Below are 22,415 nucleotides of genomic sequence, written 5' to 3' on the forward strand. Positions count from 1 at the left end.
AAACTAAACACAAAATGTCTTGCCTTTTTTTTTTCAAGGACCTGATGCAGGAGATCAAAGGACATCAGCAGGAGATGGACAGGTTCACAGACGAGGCTCAGACCCTGCAGCAGCTAACGTCTGAGTCTCGTGTGGGGAACTTTGTCTCTCAGCTGACTAACCGCTATCAAGGTCTTCTGATGACAACCAAGGTAATTTTTGTCCCATTAGGCCTTTGAAAGGCAAGAGAAGAAGCATTTTTATTGGCTTGGTTACATTTACCAGCGTCTTCTCCAGTAAAAGAATGTGCCCCGAAAGTTAGGCTTTTATGACAAGATTATTAAAAGTAACTTTGAAATTTACAAAAAGAAAATATTTTTGTGAACAGAACATATTTAGTTCAGTTGACATTGCAGTAATCTGTGAAGACCCAAAGTTTCTTAATTGAGAAAACCATGATCTATTGAAAATGGCTTGGACAAAATAAATCGGGATATCAGGTAACCTATTATCTTTCACTAGTTACATTTCTAAACTGATTTTATGATTATTTTATTGTAATTAGCAGTACAAGCATAACTTTTCTGGTTAATCTTTCAGGAGATCATCAAACGATGTGAGCAGAATGTGTCTGATCACCAGGCATTTGTCAACAAGTATGTAGATGCTTCACAGTGGCTGCTGAAGGCCAAGGAGAAATTTGCTGTGTGTTCTGACACATCAGGTTCCAGGGCAGAGCTGGAAGAAAGGCTTGATAAAGTTCAGGTACTCTTTGTTGAGATACACTAGTTAATAAAGAACAAATCCTTTATTTCAAATCTATTCTAATCCCAGTCAAGTGGTCTTTCATTTTCATTTATTACCGTAAGCTGCTTGTTTACATTTATATGGATGTTATTTGTTGCATGTAAGAAAACAATCACAGTGACTAAATGAGTGATATCACTTATACATCACATCCCATGTTTCATAGGAACTAGTACGAGAGCGTGATGCAGGCCTCAGCAAACTGAACCAGTGTGTGGAGGCTGGCGAACGCCTGTACTCAAGTACAGCACCTGATGGTCGGGAAGTTATAAGACAAGAACTTCGAAAGTTGAAGATGGAGTGGGACAGCTTATATGATGACCTATCCACTGTCCAGCGCAGGCTAGAAGTGTCATTGGTCCAGTGGACATCGTTTGACGAGAGCTATAATCAGGTAGAGAGCTGGCTGCGAGAGATGGAGACACAGCTAGAGGGACAGACAGCACTTCGATCCACACTGGAAGAGAAGAAAACACAGTTACAGAATTATAAGGTGTGTAGAGAATGCCGTACAGGTTGAAGCAACAGTTTTGTTGTTGAAAGTTCTTCAGCCTAGAGCTGATTTTGCACTATGAGGTAAAAGGGAGTGGGGAGGAAATAGGAGAAAACAACTTCTGCAGACAACATGCTTTCAAAAGGGAGAAACATCTCTGTTTTGGAGGGGTAGACAAGCGAATTCACAGCCTGAATGTGAAAGTTTTACAGGGAGTTGGGATAACAGTTAGATTGATATGAGTATAGTTTTTACAGTGTCATTTCTTCACCTTGAAGTGCAGTATCATAGGAGACAGAACTTGTCATTACATTCATTGTTGTATGCTTTACCCTATATGTGTATGTGTGTATACATGCTTTAGTTCTTACCTTTGCTTATGTTACACAGTGTAACTTAGAGAAAGACTGCTCCAGCATCTACTATTCTTCAGATAGTTGTTTGACATTGATTTATGATTCTGTAACAGGTGATGTTGCAAGATGTACAGTCCTACCAGCGTGTCATCGAGAGCATTGGTGATAAAGCTCACAACCTGACACAAACCAGTTCTGATGCTGAACTGGCAAGATTTATTTCCCAGACAGCCACAAGATACAAAAAGCTTTGTTCCATTGCTCAGGTTTGGCAGCTGTTATTTATAAGTTACTAATGAGAAAATTAGAATGTCTTGATTTATTTACTAAATGAATTAGGCATGTTCCATTTACCACAGAGGTGTGAGATAAAATGTCGTACAGTATTGATGTGAAGTATTATGACTTGTAGACTGTGAAGCAGGAGAGTTTCTGTAAGGTTTTAAATATTATCATTTCATTTTGCTTGATGTCTTTTTTAAATACAGAGATGAGATCTTTACATTGCAGGATAGAGTACAGCAGTGTGAGAAATTTGTCTCAGAGCACCAAGAATACAGTGACAGCTACAACACTTGTGTAGAATGGCTGAACAGTGTTCGTGAAAAATTGTCTTCTTGTTCAGATGTCTCAGGAGATCGTCATGCTATACAGAGCAGATTGGACAAGATTCAGGTGAATAGTATTTCTAGTCTGTTATATGGTTATACAAATCTTATGTGTATTTGTATTCACGCTTTGTGCCTTCTTCACTCAGGTGACTAGACTAGACTGTGTACGAGGAAAGGCATTTCAAATTTATATACACCTTGTTGTTTGATGGTGTTTTGTGGTCTTTTTGATGTTGGAGTGCTTAATGTAAAGAGGTGTACTTGAGCAAAGAAAAAAAACTGTATGTTCGAGACATCACTCTTACCAAAGCAACAACTTGTTTGTGTCAGCATGAATGATACCACATACAATCTAATTCATTTCCTTTGTTTTTCACATTGACAGCGGCGATGTGTAAGTCATTTAACCTTGCTGAGTAGCAGTAATCAGTCTTGGGCTACACCAGTCTTTTGTGCTATATTTGCCTTTGGCATGGTTTTGGTGTCCCATTTTTTTTCAACTGTAGTTTCTTCCCTTCCCCATCCAGAGCTAGCTCCCTGTGTGAGACCTCTGTAAACTGACAGTGGTACACAGCAGAATTATCAAATCGTTGCTCAGATGAAACTTTTTATTTATTATGAAAGTAATAATAATACTTTTGCTTAGCATGAAGTTACATGTCAAATAAAAGGATTTTGATAACCATAAAACCGGATAGGAAGAGAGAAAAGCAAAATAGTTTTTGGTGTGGGCTCATTGCCTTTATATATAACTTACAGTTGCATTTGCTCAGTTTTCAAAAAGTTTTTTTTTTCTTTTTCGCTTTAAAGTGGACAACATGCACCATTTTGTTTTTCACTTTGTTATAAACATCTCTGTTGCTACACATCAGTGCTTAAAAAGTTTATGAAAGTCTGGCATGTCTCAGAGAAGTGGACATCATTTCATTTTCTTGTTGGTATGAAAAGTCCGGTGTTTATAAATTTTGCTCCGTAACACTGCATATAGTCTGTGATCATTCTTTGTGACATGCCTGGCTTTATTTCCTGCATGTTTTAAAACAGTAGAAAGCAGAAGGTGAATATATGCTAGAGACTGAATTAGTGAATGCTTGGGATGAATTTTTTTTCTGTTACTGCTCGACACTGACAGCCAGATTATTGTCTAAACAGGGAGTCTCTTCCCCTGAACAGGAAGGTTACAGTGTAAGGAAACCTTTGAAAGTTTCATTACAAAGGCCTGTCTGCTTACAACACAGTGTTTTTTTTACTAAATATCCCTAAGTGTGTCTATTATTTCTTTTAGAGCATTTATTTGACAAAGACATTCTATATAAAGATGCTTCAAAGATACATGAGATAGATTCCTTAAAATAAAAGTTGTAAACAAAGAAAGAAGATGCATAATCTGGTTATACTTTGATATTCTAGGTGATCTTGCAGTGAGTTTTTTATTGCCAATTGCAGTGACAGCATACGGTATATTCAATATAATACTGAATACAATAAAGGGTGCACTTCTTGTTGCAGTTATCAGATTCAGAGTGTTTACATTTCAGTGTTCTGTGTGATCTTACTATCTACTATCAAAATTATTTTGGAGCATGCAGTTCTGAACTGAAGGATAATTTTAATGGGTAATTAATGGAAACACATTGTCTAAAGTTTAAGTTGAGTCAAATAAACAATCAGATATGCTGAATTGAATATTGTTTGAACAAGGTTAAAAAGAATTTTAGCATAAAATAAATACTGTTTTTAAACAAAAGAAAGCAGACTTATTCGTTCCAAATGTTTTTTCATTATTTGTCAGCTTCACACACTAATTCTTGGTGTTCTCTGTCTTTAAGGACCCCATACAGCTGTCAGAATTTTGCTTTTGAGCATTTCAGGGTCCATGATGCTTGCATTTAGGAATTCTTCTGTAGAAGGCAATGATGATAATAGTAATTTGAGGTTTTGCATTGTTTGGACACTTATAGTGTGGTCACCATTATGACATGCTACATGTTGAATTTGTTTCCAAAATGCTATAGGACTAAGATGAATATTTTGTTTGCTCTATTTTTGCTTTCTAGGCAGTCACTTAACGAGCCATAGCTAGCACATTTTCAGCATTATGGTTGTTTTTTTGTTTTTGATACTCTTATTTTGACTATATGTATATGAGCCATGAGTTGTGTAATGACAGAAAACCATGTGAGCTATGAGTTGTGTAAGGATAGAAAACCAACTGATAGTGTGAAGATGTCACATTAGATCACTGCAAAGCAAGAGAAAGAAACTGTGAAGAAAAAAGTGAAACGTTTCATTGAATCTCAAAAGAAAATTTTAAATAAGATCCAAATTTTATCATGAAGCAGTTATTCTGAAGATGCATTTTTCTAGGATTTATTTAAAATTCTGACATTGCTTGACCCATTTGTTTTTTTCTGTACAATTTTGTGTTTTGCAAACTCATTATTCAGATTAATCAGGGCATTATTTATTAATACAGGAGGTACAAATATTTCTTATGCACAGACATCAAGACACAAACACAAATATTTCTTGAAAGCGTTATGCATTTGCATTGATGCACATGCAGAAAGATGCTGCTATGTATATGTTTACACCCAACCCAACCGTTAAGTATGTAAAGTATATAAATAGTTAATTTAAAAAGCTGTTGGCTTTTGTTAATTTTGTTGGTTCTGTCAAACAAATTTGATCCAGATTGGATCACTCATTCAATATAGTTCTTGTCATGATGTCTGTGTGTGATGTGTACACAGATGCTTGCTGTCCCTGACTGTTTAACACGGATTTTATTCAGTCTCATAGGGAACTGAATTCCATTCCATGTAAACATGCCGGTTGAGATTCATCTAAAATAACATTTTTTTAAATGCTTGCTTTAAAGCATTTTGTTGTATGATTGTAATTGGACAAATCTTGTGTGAATAATTGCTAAGCATTAGATGTTGTATGATGGGAAAAAAAGATTAGAAATTCAGATGCTAGATTATTATAAAATTTATGAATCATGTTGTTTGATGATTTTCATTTTAAATTCACATTTTTACTTATGAAGCATTATTGCTACATGATTTATTGCTATTTTTAGGACATACTTGCTACTAAAATGGAGGGAGAGCCAAAAGTGAAAAATGTCATCACTCTGGCTCAGAAGATCTTACCTAATACAGCTCCGCAAGGGAGAGAGGTTATCATGCGTGATGCTGATGCTCTGCGAGTTGACTGGGAGGCATTTATCATGGCACTGGCAAAGGTTAGGGAAAGTTTGTTCCTCGTGTCTTCTGTAATTCACATATTGGGTGGAGAAGAGTGAATTAAAATTACTTCCATTCACTAGTTACTTACTACTTACATAAATTATTCCCATACCTGTTAAATATTATGAAAAGTAAAATAACTATATTTCACCATAATACATACATTCAAGTGTTTTCTGTCTCTAGACCAAAAGTGACCTTGAATCATGCATGGATCAGTGGCGAGAGTTTGAAACATGGCAGGAGCGTTGTGGAGGCTGGCTGAAAGAAGTTGAAACAAGACTACGGGAAGTGGATCTGAAATCTTCGTTGTCTGAGAAACAGACACAGTTTGACAGATTGAAGGTGTGCGAAATAAATTTGTAAATGATATCTTCAGCATTGAAAATTTCTTTTTTCGGTGTTAATTGACCAATGGGATATTTTTTAAATTTATCAGTTATTAACAGAAAAAATACCATATTTTCCCTAACCTTTACAGAAGATCGCATTTAAGATTTTACGACACTAACAGTTTCAGCTGCTACATTTATAATTCCTAATTATAGTAATTGTACTTCAAATATTTAGCATGGATAGCCTCATATTGTTGTGTTCCTAACAGTCTCTTCAGAATGAAATCAATCAGCATCAGAGTGATCTGGACTCCCTCAGTGACTCAGCCCAAGACCTGATGCAGGTCAGCACTGACAACCGTGTGGTCAGTCAGGCATCACAGCTGGCCACTCGTTACCAGACAGCAAGCCTGAACAGCAAGGTAGACCTTACCTGTTAAATTGTTAGTAATTTGTGGAAGTGTAAGTGTTAGCTGATTCCGAATCACCTCTGTGCTTGACATACATCTATCATTTCAACAGGAGCTATGCAGACGATGGGAGCAGTATGTTCAAGACCATCAGACCTACATAGAGACTTTTGAGCAGTGCCGAACTTGGCTGAATGAGATGGAAGCCAAAGTATCTGACGTCCTTGATACAAGTGGGGACAAGAGTACCATACAGGAGAGACTAAACAAAGTTCAGGTGTGTTTGTCATTATTTAGTGCTTGTGACCAAGATTACCACACTCGTAGGACACCAGAAACCTCTACTTTCAACAGTCAAGTGATGTAAGCTGTTCTTCTTTTGTCATGTGACCCAGCATGATACTCTGTCGAAGACTATCCTCCAAAGCACTTTGGAGGGTAGTCGCCAAAACAGTTGGCAAAGAAAGAACTGGCATACGAATGTCAAAGACAGGACTGCTCATCCTGTACAAGACCTGCTGACTATCGCCCCCAATAGGCAAAAGTGGCAGACCCTGTCAGCTGCAGCATCTATCCATGTGCTCTCCCCCAATGATAGGTGGCAGTCAAGGAACGACTGACCATAGCAGCATTTTCAATAATTATAAGGACAAGAGACGTAATAAAAGTTGTACTATGAAGTTCCCAATGAACAAACTTAAAAGATGAAAGGTATACAAATAGAAAAAAAGTGAAGGCAGGTCCTTCATGGCAGAGTTTGACTTAAGGGTTGGGTAGCCTATAGCACTGTTTACACACCAATTTGTGTACACACCATAGTGCTGTCAAATGAGCAGATAGTGTAGCATGTGTACACATCATAGTGCTGTCTGATGAGCAAACAGTAACATGCTTTTACTTGCTGCATCATTATTTCAACCTGAGTCACACTCTGCTGTTAAAATGCCATTTTCATACTCCACAGAGCTTTCCATACTTCACATAGGTTTCCATGCTTCACACAGATTTTCATACTTCACAGTGCTTTCCATACTCCATAGAGCTCTCCACATGTAGCCTTCTATTCTTCACATAGATTTTCATACTTCAGTAGCTTTTCATACTTGACATAGATTTCCTTATTTCACAGAGCCTTTCATACTTTCCATAGCTTTTAATTCTTATTTGTGATCTCATGCTTCTTCATTTTGCTCTTTAGATCCTGCGACTGACAGGCATGTACAATACAAAAGGATTTATTTATAAAAATGTGATATGATGATTTTCAGGTGCTTCTTGCTGAGAAAGAAGAGGGCATGCACATTTTGCAGATTGCTCTTGACAACCTGCAGATGGTTTTGCCAAACACATCAGTGGCTGGAAGAGATGCCATGAGACGTGACATGCAGGCAATGCAGCAGGACTATGATGCATTGTCAGGACGACTAGTAGATGCACGTTCTTCTTTGGAGGGAACACTGGCTCAGTGGACAGTGTATGATGACAGCCTGGGGCAGTTAGTTCGGTGGATGCAAGAGCTAGAGAACCAAGTCTCTAATGAAAGCCAGCTGCAGAACACCATGCAGGAGAAGAAGCTCCAACTGGAACGTGTTAAGGTATTGAAGTTTATCCCAAAATGGTGAAGATTCTGCACAGAGAAATGCTTCAAAAATTTGCTAAGATTGTGACTGATAAAGATTTTCAGTTTGATTTATTGGTGTAAATGTGTGGACAGAATTTTACGTTTTTTACATGTGCTGTCACAAACACTCACACGTATACACAAACACACATATACATTTACATAAACATGGTATTTTCCTGTTATTTTATTGTTCTATCATTTTATACTAACAGGTACTGCAACTTAACATCCACTCCCAGCAAAGCACCATTGATAATTTAAATGATAAAGCTCAGAATCTTAAACGCACAAGCCATGATGAAAACCTTGGCAACCAAATCAGAACAGTAGTGTCCAGATATGAAAACCTTGGTGTGAGAGCAAAGGTAAGTTATTCTTTTAGAAATATTAACACTTTTTAATCATATTTTAACAATATTTTAATATTGTTTTTTTATATATATATGTAGACTAATAACAAAATAGTGTGCAGTGATATTCGTGGAGATAGAAGTGCTATTGAAGTATTTCAATAGTATTTCTTGGCTACAGAGTATTGTACCATCAACCTTCAGAATCAGAATGTACAGCTTGATGGAGCAAGCAGCTGTACAGTAGACTAAAGACTGAGCATTGTAAATGAAAGCTACACAGTAAGCAGATTACTGGTTAGAAAAATCAGTGCAGCTGGTGTGACATATCTGCTATTAAATTAAATTGCTGCAAAATATTTCATCCAGCTTCCGTTTGCATGTTTGGAATTATCTGCCCCTTTCTGGCATCAAAAAGCCATCTCTTGAAGTGATATTTTTTAAAGGCAAGGGAAATCTTCTGTTCACTTTTGTGTTATTCGTCTTCATCCAGGCTCTTTGTTCATGTTTGTCGTGGCATATCATCCATCTGTATATGTTTCTTTGTTGTGTGTTTTACTGTCAGCTGGTTTGTAATCTTTCATATAGAACATTGAGCTCTACACAGAGAAATGCAAGGTTAATCATCATTGTCATTATTTACTTTTGTACACTATTTTGTGAGTTGTTTCTGTGAGCTAACAGAACCCTAAAGGAACCCATTGTAATTGTTTTTTTTAAAAAACAACATTAGGAACTGCTTCAGAGGTGTGAAAAAAACCTGCGAGATCATCAGATGTACCGTGATAGTTACATGGCTGCTTCTGACTGGCTGAGTGCTACTATTGACAAGCTCAACCTGTGCAGTGATATTCGTGGAGATAGAAGTGCTATTGAAGCCCAACTGCATAAAGTTCAGGTTTGTGACTGAATAGTGCCATTTAGTAGTTGATATAGTGAAGATAAATTTCTGTTAAGTATTTAAGAATCATAATAGATTTAAAACATAGTTGTCCCTCAGAAACTATAAACATCTGAAGCATCCTGGTAAAAAGTACTAAGGCATCAGGCATGCAAGATAAAGTAAAAGTGAACGTTTATGTTACTGTGCGTGCTTACTCTTTATTGTAGGAGATTGCTAGCTATGTCAGTGCTGGCAAACAAAAACTAGGAGATGCCCAGTCTAAAGGCAGTGCTATACTGGATCAAACTTCAGCCCAGGGCCAGGGACTCATCAAGGAAGAACTTAACATGCTGGCTGCAGATTTTGAAAGCTTTGAGTCAGACCTTGAGACTCTTGCCACCGCTCTATGTAAGTTATTATCTTTGTCAGCATTTATTGTGTGAACTGATGAACTGCCAATGTTGTAATTTCATGTGGAGCTAGCTTCATTTTTGATGGAGAGAATTATTTTCCAGCCACACTCCGAGATCAGTGGCATGAGTATGAGGCATTCTATGAACAGCTCAGTCAGTGGATGAAAGACACAGAGTCAGAGATGAAATCTGACTCTGAGCTGAAGGCTACATTGGAACAGAAGACCATTCAGCTGGAAAAACAAAAGGTAAATAAGTTTCGTATCTTGTTTAATTGGATGTTTGTAGGAAGTAGCTAAGTATTGATCCCGAGTCATTTTCCCAGAAGTCACATCCACCACTGTGCATGAAATGAATAACGAAACTAAAAAAACTATACACACCAGATTAGGGAAATAGTGAGCACATGTCCCCTGTTGCCCCACGTGCGTGAACGCCCTTGACCTTGAATGCAAACAAAAATAGCAGTAAAATAAGAAGAGCTGCAAGTAGTGCACCAGCCGAGTAAATGACAGTGAAGTGACTAAGGCTGATAATCTTTAGAGGTATGCCAGTTGTGAATGATGTTTCAGAGCCTGCACGAAGAACTAATGCGGCAGCAAGAGTCTTTTAACAGCCTTGCTGAACGTGCCCAGACTCTGATGCAGTCATCAACTGATGCCCATGTGTCCACACAACTGACCCAGATGGGATCTCGGTACCATTCTCTGATTACTACCTCCAAGGTAAACATCGATCTTTCAGTCCTGCTTTACAAATATCTACCAAATGAGAAGTTTCTTTTTTTATCGTTACTAATGCAAGAATTAATTAGGGCTGTAAAAATGGTAGAATCTTTACAATAACATTAGGCCTTCACATTTTAGTGAAATGGATTTCATATTGTAAATGAGTTTTATGTTTTCTGTGTTTTTAGGATTTACTAAAGCGATATGAGCAGAATGTGCAAGACCATCAGCAGTACAGTGAAGTCTTCTCGGAGGCCCGTAGCTGGCTTCAGGACACGTATGACAGGCTTTCTGTATGCGCAGACACTTCTGGAGATCGCTATACAGTTCAGACGCAGTTGGAAAAGCTACAGGTTATTATCATTAACTGCTTTCTCACGAAGATATTCCCATCAGCATTGTCTTGTACTTTACATTTGAATGTGTGCTATTAACCCAAAAAAAAATGACATGCAAACTTAAATAAGAATATTTCTTGCTTATTGGATGACAGTGTTCTTTAAAGAAAAGTTTTTGTAGTGACCTCTCATGGTGGTTAGCACTTAAACTATTTTTATTGTCTTTTTAAGGAATTTGTGGTGATGAAGGAGGAGGGCCAGGTCCTGATACACACAGCAAATACATGGGGAGAGAAGACCATGACAAATACATCTTCAGAAGGTCGTGAAGTCATTCGTGAAGAGTTGCAGATGTTGCAGACAGACTGGGAACAAATGTTGTCTCAGGTACTATCCATGTTCATTTACTGTCTTAAATGCTTCTCCATTTTCATCCTTAAGATATTGGGCAAGGTTGTGGAATATTCAAAGAATGTTATGACATTTTATGGAATAGTTTTAATCTGTTTATTTCTTTCAAGTGTTGTCTTTGTATTTCAGGTGACAGACACAAAAGTGATGCTGGAGTCATGTCTTCTGCAGTGGACAGATTTCAGTGCTAGTCACGACCAGATCATCCGCTGGCTAAAAGATATGGAGAAGCGCCTCCGTGAAACCCACCTGAAGGCAGATCTTAGTGAGAAAAAGGCAGAGCTTCAGCGATGCAAGGTAAAAGAAATCTGTGTGTGTGTGCGCTTTTCTGTTTGCACTTTTCTGCGTGAGCCATTGTATGTGTATGGGAATATTTATGTTACATACAGATGAATGCACATATTCATTGGTTTTAATAATATAAAGTTAAAGTTCTTACAATTTTCTCAAGTATGTGTTCAGTCTCAACATTTAAGCTTGCATTCATGTTTGATATATTTTTTCTTCTGTATAGACACTATATCAAGATATAGTGTCATATGAACAGATGGTGGAGTCTATGTCTGTGAAAGCATTAGAGCTTGCAGAAAAAAGTCCAGCCAGTCGAGCTACAACAGACACTTCACAGGTGGCTTCCAGATATATGGCTGTCAAAGAGCAAGCCAAGGTCAGTCTCAAAATTTTCTAAGGCTGTGGCCATAATTAAGTGCTATCCTCTATGTGTGTTCATGCTTGCATGATAGAGTGAGAGGGATTATAAACAAGATATTTAAAAAAATTTGTGACTGTTTATCACACAACTAAACCACATTCATCTAAATGAGGGACCAGAATAGATCATTAAACCTAGAAGACATATTCAGCATTTCCGTTTTTTCTTTTTTTTTCTTTTTATTAACCATTACAAATCTTTAAGGCAAAGTTTTCAGTTAAAGAGTGGTTTAACCCAAGGGAAGGAAGTGCGGAGAATATGCTTGGTTGTCTCCCTTGGTGCTTCATGTATTGCTTCCATCTGGCCCAACACCCCAATGTTCCACTCGCAGATCAAGCCATTCTCTTCTGAGACAGTTCAGCCTTAAAATATTTAAAAAATTTTTAAATCATGGTTCATACTTTCAAGACTTAAAATGTTTGCTATTGTTAGGTTAACAACATGTCATTAAAGTGATGATTTGAAAATACAAAGCAGCTGGTGTTATCAAGTAGTTGCTGATTATTGAGTCAAAGAATTTGTTATACCTACAGGATATGCTTGCCAAGAATGAACTGTATGTGGCACAGCACCAGACATTCCATGATTGCTGTAACAGCTTTGTCAACTGGCTGCGCACTGCTTTTGAAAAACTGGCAACATGTTCTGACACTTTTGGTGAAAAGTCTGCAATTGAAGCCAAACTGGAGAGGGCAAAGGTACTGATGCACATTATCTGTAGGAATAAGCAGGAGAGTAATCCAAAAAGAAAGAAAATCAGATAAACTCACCTTTTTAGCCCCTTTCAGATGAAGATACGGGAGGTTGTTGATATTTTGCAAGAGTTAGGGGTGCAAGACACCTGTGAATATGAAATATATGTGAATAACTCAAGGGCCGTACCTGAAAACTTAATATTGTTAGATATATTTAACAGACAAAACATACAAGAGTGTACTATGCATGATAAAATAGATTAAAATACATTAATTTTATACACTTTTTGTCTTACCAAATGTTAAAAAAAATGTTCTTTACATTTTCTAGTCTATGCACACTCTTTTCCATAGTAGGATGTAAAAATAAAAAGGAAATTTCTATTATTGATTTATTGATGGCAAACATACAAATAATCAAAACTACAAAAGTAAAACCCACAATGGCCGAGGGCTGACTTTATATAATCTCTTCATATTTTGTTTTTGTTATCACCATTTCATGCATCTTTTGGCATTTACTTATAAGTGTACTCATTTTTTTTATTACAACATGAAATAGATATATTTTGACTCTTGTGGTCACTTTAGATGACTTTGTTTCTTGTGTTGTTCTGTAGGCTTTGCTATCTAGTCTGGGTGAAGGGACGCAGCGGCTGGCCCAAGCCACAAAGGCAGGAGAGACAACTCTTTCAAGTACCTCAGCTTCTGGTCAGACTAAAATCCGGCAGGAATTGCAAGTCATGACCAGAGACTTTGAAGAGTTTCGCTCTCACCTTGTTAAAGCTCAGTCAGACCTAGAGGTAGTAGAAAGTTACATATTTTGTCATTTGTAAAGAAGGGCCAATATCTATCCGTTAATGTAAATTGATTTGTCATTATTATTTCATTATAACACCATAATTTCACTTTTTTAGTCTGGCAGATAATCACCAATGTAAAATTCCTCTGTCCAGATTTTTAACTGTCACTTTAGATTGATGATTGTAAAATTTAGAAATGAATATCTTCTCCAAAATATTTGCCTCCATGATAATATTAATCTCTATAGTTTGAGGCTAGCAGCAATAGAACAGAACTGTACATTAGGGCTGGAAATCAAGCATGTACCACTTTTGACTTTATAATTTCTATTGCAAAACTCTTTACTTGTCATGTAACTATAGTTACAGTAGTATAAGTCATATTCTGATAATCTAAACCATCCATTATCTTTATCTCAAAAGGATAATTATACTTTTTGGTTGCAAAAAATTAGTAAGTATGCAGAAGGCTGTACTATGTGGTCAAGATTTTTCATCTCTAAAGCAATGTTTTATGAACTGTATAGGTGTGCCTGTCCCAGTGGGATGAATATGAGGAGAGCCATCAGCAGTTCAGTAGCTGGCTGCGTGAAGCAGAAGTTCGCCTGAGGACTGAAACGGAATATAAAGCCACAGTTGAAGAGAAGAAGCAGCACTGGGATGAATATCAGGTGAGCTGGAGAGGAAATAGCTATCACAATATAGGGGAAATAATATGGATCACAAATATTGGGACAAGCGTGGAATTTTTCAGAATTTGAAGATAATGATAATATGAATCACAACACAGGAAACAACACTTTTAGATATTGTGGGAATTTGAGAATAACGGCAGTGTTCATCTTTTCAGATAATTATGCATACATTTGACATTCACCCCAATTATAGGTTTGACATGTGATTTTAATGTGGGCTTACAGCTATGAGTGCAGTCGGGGCGCCCAGTAGTGTAGTGGTTAAAACACTCACTTGTTGCCATGGCAATGAGAAACTAGGGGTTCAGTTCTTGTCTCATGGCACTCTGTATGTGATGCCTGTCCACCTGTCCACAAGGCTGGGTGTCTGGGGTTTTCTCCAGGTACTCTGCTTTCCTCCTCTCTCCCTCTTCCCCCGATAGTGCAAAATCGCCGCAAGGTGGAATCACTTTAAAACTAAATATAGGTACATTCAGAGAATGAAGAGCACATGACTTCAGTATAATTGAATGAATTACTGAGATGTCCAATCTTTGTAGGAAGATTGTTGCTAAGCATGTCAAATGTTGCTGTCAATCAAGGCAGTAAATTTTTGCTAGTAGTGCACTTTTTTCGTGTCATTTTTACAGTTTTTCATGCTTATCTCTGCTGATAAATGTTTTGCTCTGGTACATATTTGCTGAAAAAGCAAAAAAATGAAGGCTATGAATTTAAAGAAGATAATTTTAAGTTATTGTCATTTTGTGCTCGTGGTCTTCCCCTTCCCATGATCCATTCACCCATTTAACTGCTTGACCAGCTTAAAAGCAAAAAATTTAAACTTTAACAGGTGTAATAATAATAATAAAAATAACACGTGATTTATTTAGTGCATTATCTTATGAAGGAGCATGCTGTTAGCGCACGTAGGAGACCTGGACAGAATACAAAGGACAGAAGGAGAAACAACAATGTAGACAAGTAATAAAAGACAAACGTAGAAGGCAAAGCATGACTTAGGCAAATGTGGATAAAAATGCAAATTTAAGATCTTTGCATATATTTTCAATATCAGCCACATACCCACAATTGAACCCTTTAAATGTGCACTGAACACTGTGCACCTCTTCCTTAAGCCTTATTCATAACAACAGTCCACACAATACTAGTCCTTTTCACACTTTCCCTCCCACCTTTCCACTTGTCTTTCTTTTCAAAATCAAATTACTCCCAGTCCTTGTTACTTGGTTCCTATTTGCATTTACTTCATTTGTCTTTTATTAGTCATCAGTACTGTTGTTTATCTGTCTATCATCCGCAAACAAGCTGCATCACAGGGTTTAAGGCTGGGAAAAAGGTTGCGGTTTATAGTCTGAAATTTAATTTTTAATGCTTACATTTTAACATAAAGTGCGCAGAGCTAGCTGAATGCTGGGATTTTTTGCATTACAAGCATACTTCATTATTATTAATAAACTGTTTAATATCTTTAATTTGCTAGTCACATCTCACTTACTCATCCTTGCAGTCACTGTTATACGAGTAAAAATTATTGCCAGAGTTGCATGGCAGGAACAAGAGGTTATATTTGTTAAAGGTGCCTCCATTGGGCAGCTAGGTGAGAGGTGGGGTTGCTAGTGACTAATATTTTGCTCCTTATTTCTGAACAAAATATTCAGGACAGATTGTAAACTTCATTAATGTGTGGAGGAGGTGTGTGCCATTTGCCATATGCTAACAATTTATTAACAAAAGATCCATATTTATATGGGCATGAGCTTCTGTGAAAAAAATTAATACATGTACAATTATTTGAAAGAAATGGTACACATATTAACAGTGTTAATTACAAACATTTTTTTTCCTTTTACAAGGGGCAGCTGGAAGAGGTTATATCACACCAGTCATCATTAGACCAAGTTAGTCAGAAGGCACAGGCCTTGCTTCAAACAAATGCTGATGCCAAAACATCCCATGCCATTACACAGCTGAACACTCGCTACCAGGCAATCATTGCTTTAGCTAAGGTAAGATCGTTCCTTTCACACCGCAATATTTTCTTTTTTAAAAAAGCAGATGACATAAAGAAGAAAATCTTCAGAGGAATAACAGTAGGCTACCTTATATTTAATACCAAAAATGTTTTATATTTGTCAATTATAGAAAACTACTAAAGGCTTTCCCCCCTTAAAGGCTATGTGTTGTAAAGATGGAATTGGCTATTAAGTACAGATAACAATACAGCTTGGCAATTTAGCAGGGTAAAGTTATTGAGGGAGAATCAAAGGAATGGAAAGCTAGAAGTAAAGGAAAGAAAAGTTGAAAAAAAGAAATTTGATTTGTTGAATGCAGGACATTTGCACCAATTTAGAGACAGCCTACAACAATCATCGCATCTTCAAGCAGAGTCATCAGCACTTTGTGGAGTGGCTAAAGGAGACCCAGCATCATATTAGGATTGTGCAGGATGATAGGGGTTCAAAGGATGGTGTCACTGCTCGCCTTGTCAGTCTGGATGTAAGTCATTAAATGTCTGCTTGATATTGTTTTTAGGTGCCTTTTTTCCTGTTTCCTTCATTTTACCTGCATCTTTATTTTACCAGATGACATTATCAAAAATATGTCACAATTGATTAGTCAGCATCAGTATTCTTCCAGTGTCATGAATTTGACATTAGAACTAATTCTTTGAAAATGGTTCTCCCATGATTCCATTCAAACCATGTAGTTAGACCAAAGTACATGATACAGATAATTTGATCTGATATGCCTTTTATTATTCCCCAAAAGACTTTATCCTTGGGGCAGTTGATAAAAATATATTATCGATTATGACTATCAAAGAAAAAAGTTAATGCAGTTGGCAGTAGTATGTGCTATATCATCTTGTAAGAATTACTGGATGGGGGTGCTTTGTCTGGAGCACAAGACTTTTCATTATCTCAATATTCTTCTTAGGCTGGTTTGTAAATTTTGGTTCTAGATTAAGATTTTAATAACATAGTGGCCTTTTCATATACTTTTCTGTTTAGTTGTAGTGCTTAAAACACGTTTATAAACTTTAGTTGTCATGGTTAGCATTCAGAATATGGATTTATCTAGAAAAGTGCAAAATTTATCAGATAGTTTTTCTTGTACATTTCCATGTGTAGTTTTAGTGATATTCTTTCAAACGATGGCATTTACAAAAAATTTTATGGCCATGGTGGTGACTTTTTTGATGACATTATGATATTATCTGGACTGAGAATTCTTAGGAAATTGATTACATCATGGTTGAAATATTAAGCTAACAGCTAAGAGTATACTGGTCTTTGCTGCTATAGAAAATTCAGGCTGCTTTGGATCAAGGGCACAGTTTGCTTCGCTCAGTTCTGGACAGCTCAGAGAAAACATTGCCCAGCACCAGTGCTAAGGGCTGTCAGGTCATCCGCCAGCAAACAGAGACTGCTAAGAGTGATTATGAGAGCATTCTCACAGAGCTATCTCAGGTGAGGATGCCACACTTGTGGGTGGGATGAGTGAGGGTATGTGTGTGCATGGGTGTGTCTATGATCTGAGAAGTGACAAATACAGTAACAAGCCCTTTTTTTGAAAATGAGCCTTTCTGTTCCTGATTCTGGAAGATGAAGAATATGGTTTTGGTCTAGGTGAAACGCAGCCTGGAGACAGCTATGTCCCACTGGGATGATTTTGATCGACTTCATCAACAACTTCTTGGGTGGATCACTGACGTTGAGGGTCGTCTGCTTAGTGATCCTGAGTTCAAGGCGGACTTACCAGAAAAGAGATCATCACTTGAAAAGTACAAGGTCAGTCAAGTAATTCAAGACTCTGATAGTAACACTTTCTTGTATGCCTCATCTTGTGTCTGTAGAATATGATTGTAGGTTCTGTTGATATAAAACTTGACAAAAATATAAAATTTGGTTCAATTTTACTATTTCTCCACAATTTTTCACTGCAGGCCATCCAGGCAGATATAGCATGCCACAAAGAGATGATTGAAAAACTTGCAGAAAAGGCAGTGCAGGTTAAGGATGGCAGTCCTAGATCCTGCGTAGCAGAACTTCAGGCACACTATGCTAAACTCCAGCAAGTTTGCAAGGTAAAAATGGTGGTGTTGACCATGATGTTCTTTTGATAATTTGATCATTTTAGATTTTGTTGTGTAACAGGAACTGTAGGCTTTGCTTGCCTTGTCTCACCATTCCTCAACCCAACTCCCAACACCATCATGGGTATAACAGGCTTTAATCGCACACCGGTCAATGTTTCTGGCATAGGTGAAAATTCAGAAAAGATCCTTATACTCCCCAGTGGGGTAAATACGTCCACCTTTACAACTCTCTCACAGAATGACCCTTGTTCCTTCCTGCTTTGCCGTCTTCTTGCTCCTACACAAAATATTCTAAAATGTACCCTGTTGCGCACCCCCCCTCACTTGTCTCGCTCCCTTTGTAAAAATCCGACAGAGAGATTACAAGGTTGCTGGCCATGACGTTGGTAAAATAAGCTTCCCCACCCATCTCCCCTTCTTCGGAAAAACCTGGGTCACTGGCAAGGAAAAGCCAGCTGTCTCAAGGCCATTTCCCCCTTTGCATATGTATAATCTATTTTTAGTACTTGGTTGTTGTAGTAATATAATGTTGTATATGTTAATGCTACATAATTTTATTATCTTAGGAGGTACTTGGCAAGGTGGAGGATCAAGTGTCAAGTCACGAAGAATATCGCAAGGCATATATTGCTTGTCTGGATTGGCTTGCAAATGCCAAGCACCGCTTGCAGCGACTGTCCGACTATTCTGGGGACAAGCGATCTTTGCAAGACAGACTGCAGCAACTAAGAGTATGTCATTTGCACTTTTGGAGCAAGAAGTTGATCATAAATCTTTGAAATTCTTTCTGAAAAGTTTTTTTGATTTTCATGCAGCATTTTTGCAATCATCATAATATATGACATTTGTGTGTGCAAAGGATTTCAAGGTTGATCTTCACCAGAGGGCAGGATATGTTAAGCTGCACAGCTTCCATAGGGGAGAGAGTTCGTCAGACTACAGCTTCTCGTGGCCAGGATGTGATCCAGAGAGAAATGCAGTCTTTACAGGATGATTGGGTTTCATTCTCTACAGCAGTGGCAGATGTGGAAAATAACTTGGAGTCATGTATTGCAAACTGGTTGCAGCTTGATGACGAACATTCCAAGTTTGTAAGCTGGATGGATCGCATGGATGCACAGATCAAATCTTTCATGGAACCACGTCCAAACCTCATCCGCAAGCGCCAGCATCTGCAAGAAGGAGAGGTTAAACTACAGTGTTTACATTTTCCTCCCTTTTCATATTCCTTGGTTATTTTGTTGGTTTTTTTAAAGGCAAACTGTAGCAAAACTCTTAAAATCATTTTGTAAATTTCCATTCCATTTAAATACAGTTTTTGCTGTGTTATGTAGATTTTTTATTTTTTATGCTACTTTATGATCTATTTACCATTATTTCAGGATCTGTATGATGAAATTTTAAAGCACAAAGCAGAGTTAGATAGAGTGCATGCCAAAGGGGATGCAATTGTACAGCGATCCAGTGACCCACGTGTGTCCAACAGCATGATGCAGCTCTATACCAAGTATCAGTCACTCTGCTCAGCGTCAAAAGTAAATATGTGTATTTGTGTACTAAGATGGTAGGATAAGGGAAATTTGTGAATAAAAATTAGTTATGGGAAAGTTTAAAAGAAAACCCAAATAGCAAAATGTTGTAATAGCCTGTTCATATGTTCATGACTTTTTATATCAAAGCCAAATCGGAGCACACTTTGTGGTTGGGATTTTTGAGAGGAATATTCACTTCCATGCTTAATGTTTGAGTGATGTGGGAAAGCAAGTGGAAAGACTTATTTCCTTGTTGGAGTGGAGAAGCTGACTGCAAATGTATTCTACAATCAGGCAATGATGGGAAGACTGAAGGAGAACGTGCAAGATCATCGACAGTATGATGAGGCACTGGAAAGTGCAAGTCACTGGCTTGTTACAATGAGTCAACGTGTGGCTTCTTGCAGTGACACATCCGGAGACTGGCATGTCATACAGGATCGTATAGAAGAAATCAAGGTAAACTATTAGAGATCTTAACTGTTGAAAACCTGGAGATATTTAAATTTTAGTTAAGCAAAATGTCTAACCGAAGTCATAACTAAAAAAAGCACAGATCCAAAATGCATGTGTTTATATATATGTAAGTGCAATGACATGTATGCATGTGTACATAAATGTAAAAAGTCTGATATATATTCAGTTACTAGTTGTTAGAGACTTTAACTTGAAACTAAAATTTACCTTAGGATGTGACTGCCAGCATGGATGAAGGTCTGGCTAAGGTGAATCACGTCTGTGACTTGGCTGAGAAGATACTGCCAAACACCTCCCTTGAGGGAAAGAAACTCATTGAGGAACAAGTGACTGAACTTACTAATGAATGGGTTAGTACTGCAAGAAGCATGAGTTGTAGTGTTACTTATCCTCACTTTTTATTTTCAAGTTTTTAAATAAAAGTTAATAATCTTTATTTCAGTCTTGTTCTACACTTTCTTAGATAATTTCCTTGCTGGATTTCAGCAGATTTACCTTGCAAATAGACTATTGTAAAGTTTTCTGTACAAATGCAAGAACTGTGATGGTAGTTCTGGTAGTCTGACCTAATTTTAATTAGTACTTTGGCACCTCTCTTTTATAGGTGCTTTTTAGATTATTAATTGCTGTTAAGAAATATAGTATATAAAACATAGTATCACAGATAGTTGTTTTTATTGTAGGTTAATAAATGTAAATTTTTAAAAATACTGGTAGAAATTTCGTTCGCGGGCATTTGCCACTGCGATTACCAGGGGATCACAGGTTAGTTGCAGTCGTGTAAGTGTAGTGTTAAAAAATATTTTTACAGTAATAATATTGAAACTTGTTTTGGCATGTAGTGTAGCTCTTATTGATCTTTATCTTGTTTAAGAAGGAATAGCAGCAAAAATATAAATGTAGCTAGCTTAAAACCTCTTCTCATGAAAATCTTGATTGTAGTAATGACTTCATTTATATGCATACAGGAAAAGCTGAATAAGTCAATCAGTGAGTGTACCACCATGCTGGAGGGAATACAGCAGAGGTGGCATGAGTATGAACAGTACTATGGGGGCCTGGTGCGCTGGCTTGCGGAGATGGAGAACACCCTGCGCAGTGATCCTGAGCCGCGTGCTCTCCTTGTGGAGCGGAAAACACAGCTGGATAAATACAAGGTTGCTGTTTTGCTTCCTTTTTTCTCTTGACATCTTTGCCATGATATAGCCTTAGCAGCTGGCTCGGCATAAAACAACATTTCCCCTACTTCCTTTCTTAACATATTTCCACTATATGTTTTGAGAAAGAGCATGGTGTAAAAGGGAAAGGTAATCCTGTGACTGTGGGAATGATGGGAAAGTTATATTCCTGGCTTCAGAAAACAGTCTCTTCCAATGTTATTTGCAGGAACAGTATTATCTTTTAGGCATGTACAAGGCAGTCACTCATTTTTTTTAACGCTAAATGAAGAAAATGATTAATGTCTGACACCTCCCCCAAATTTCACAAAAATTTTAAGATTTTTGAGATTATGGCACATTATGAATGCACAACATGTCTTCTTTCCACTCTCCAAGTGGTTTTTCATAAAACCATCTAGAAATATGTATATTTTGTTACTAAAGACAGTGATTGATTTCATATTTGCTTAGCACAGAATTAATAAGAATAGAGAATGTTCGGGGCATAGCAACACGCTTGGTCTTTTAAGAAACTGGGTCTACATCACGTACCGTCAGAAAGAGCTTTTGTTCACCTTTCAAACAAAGACCAGGTCAACACCAGTAGAAGGTTCCTATGCATTTGCAGGATACTGCTTTATAATTTTTGGTAACTTTAACATTTAGCATGCAAAGTAATGATTTTTGGTTTTCCTTTTGATTTCAATAGCTGATGTTGTCAGATATTGAGAATCGCCAGCGAATGATCAACGAGCTGTCAGACAGAGTGGCAAACCTGGAAGCCCTCTGTGATAATCCAGAAGTCACAAATTCTCATGAGGATGTGCAGTCGCGGTATAACATCATCTTAAGCAAAGTTAGGGTAAGATTTTGGGTGCCCTTAAAATGTCCTTTAAAAAGTCTATATATTCTATAATATAAAATTTGAAAATAAATTGGTTGTTGTAAACTAGGAAAGTATTAACTAGCTTAGAATCTTATGAAGGATTACCTGTTTTCTTTGTCATGAAGCTTTGAAGCATCATTATTTGTACCAAAGTGCCATGAACAAATCTATAGTTACTTTCAGACAAGATATCTGAATAAAGCAAAAATCTGAATTTAAGAACTAAACATAGAAAATTATCCAACACACAAAATTATTAACATATTTTACAGACATGTTAAAGCCATAATTTTCCCTTAAAGATAAGTTTTTTTATTACTATCACTTTTGTAGAAATTCCTTTTTGAAGGCTGACATTAACATT

At 37.1% G+C, this 22,415-nt stretch overlaps 1 protein-coding gene across 7 annotated transcripts in view; it reads left to right on the forward strand.

The window, feature by feature from the left end:
* The window catches only part of LOC112570019 (nesprin-1-like), a 71,218-nt gene extending 52,076 nt beyond the window's left edge, over positions 1–19,142 (forward strand). For 5 of the 7 annotated variants that reach the window (XM_025248193.1, XM_025248198.1, XM_025248194.1 and 2 more), the window contains 30 exons: positions 39–191; positions 580–744; positions 953–1,279; positions 1,749–1,901; positions 2,146–2,310; positions 3,399–3,431; positions 5,332–5,496; positions 5,687–5,845; positions 6,105–6,257; positions 6,358–6,522; positions 7,514–7,840; positions 8,082–8,234; positions 8,953–9,117; positions 9,330–9,510; positions 9,618–9,763; positions 10,088–10,240; positions 10,432–10,596; positions 10,813–10,968; positions 11,122–11,289; positions 11,507–11,659; positions 12,238–12,402; positions 13,020–13,202; positions 13,730–13,873; positions 15,751–15,903; positions 16,229–16,393; positions 17,203–17,367; positions 17,527–17,688; positions 17,844–17,984; positions 18,563–18,727; positions 18,856–19,142. In XM_025248193.1, coding sequence (XP_025103978.1) covers positions 39–191; positions 580–744; positions 953–1,279; positions 1,749–1,901; positions 2,146–2,310; positions 3,399–3,431; positions 5,332–5,496; positions 5,687–5,845; positions 6,105–6,257; positions 6,358–6,522; positions 7,514–7,840; positions 8,082–8,234; positions 8,953–9,117; positions 9,330–9,510; positions 9,618–9,763; positions 10,088–10,240; positions 10,432–10,596; positions 10,813–10,968; positions 11,122–11,289; positions 11,507–11,659; positions 12,238–12,402; positions 13,020–13,202; positions 13,730–13,873; positions 15,751–15,903; positions 16,229–16,393; positions 17,203–17,367; positions 17,527–17,688; positions 17,844–17,984; positions 18,563–18,727; positions 18,856–18,990 — 4,983 coding nt within the window. In that variant the 3' untranslated portion in view covers positions 18,991–19,142. Of the gene's footprint in view, positions 1–38; positions 192–579; positions 745–952; positions 1,280–1,748; positions 1,902–2,145; positions 2,311–2,631; positions 2,641–3,398; positions 3,432–5,331; positions 5,497–5,686; positions 5,846–6,104; positions 6,258–6,357; positions 6,523–7,513; positions 7,841–8,081; positions 8,235–8,952; positions 9,118–9,329; positions 9,511–9,617; positions 9,764–10,087; positions 10,241–10,431; positions 10,597–10,812; positions 10,969–11,121; positions 11,290–11,506; positions 11,660–12,237; positions 12,403–13,019; positions 13,203–13,729; positions 13,874–15,750; positions 15,904–16,228; positions 16,394–17,202; positions 17,368–17,526; positions 17,689–17,843; positions 17,985–18,562; positions 18,728–18,855 lie in introns of all 7 variants that reach the window. The other 2 variants (XM_025248195.1, XM_025248197.1) reach the window with 2 other exon arrangements.
* Positions 19,143–22,415: the final 3,273 nt, after the last annotated feature.

This window comes from Pomacea canaliculata, linkage group LG8 (assembly GCF_003073045.1).
Source record: "Pomacea canaliculata isolate SZHN2017 linkage group LG8, ASM307304v1, whole genome shotgun sequence".
NCBI lineage: Eukaryota > Metazoa > Mollusca > Gastropoda > Architaenioglossa > Ampullariidae > Pomacea > Pomacea canaliculata.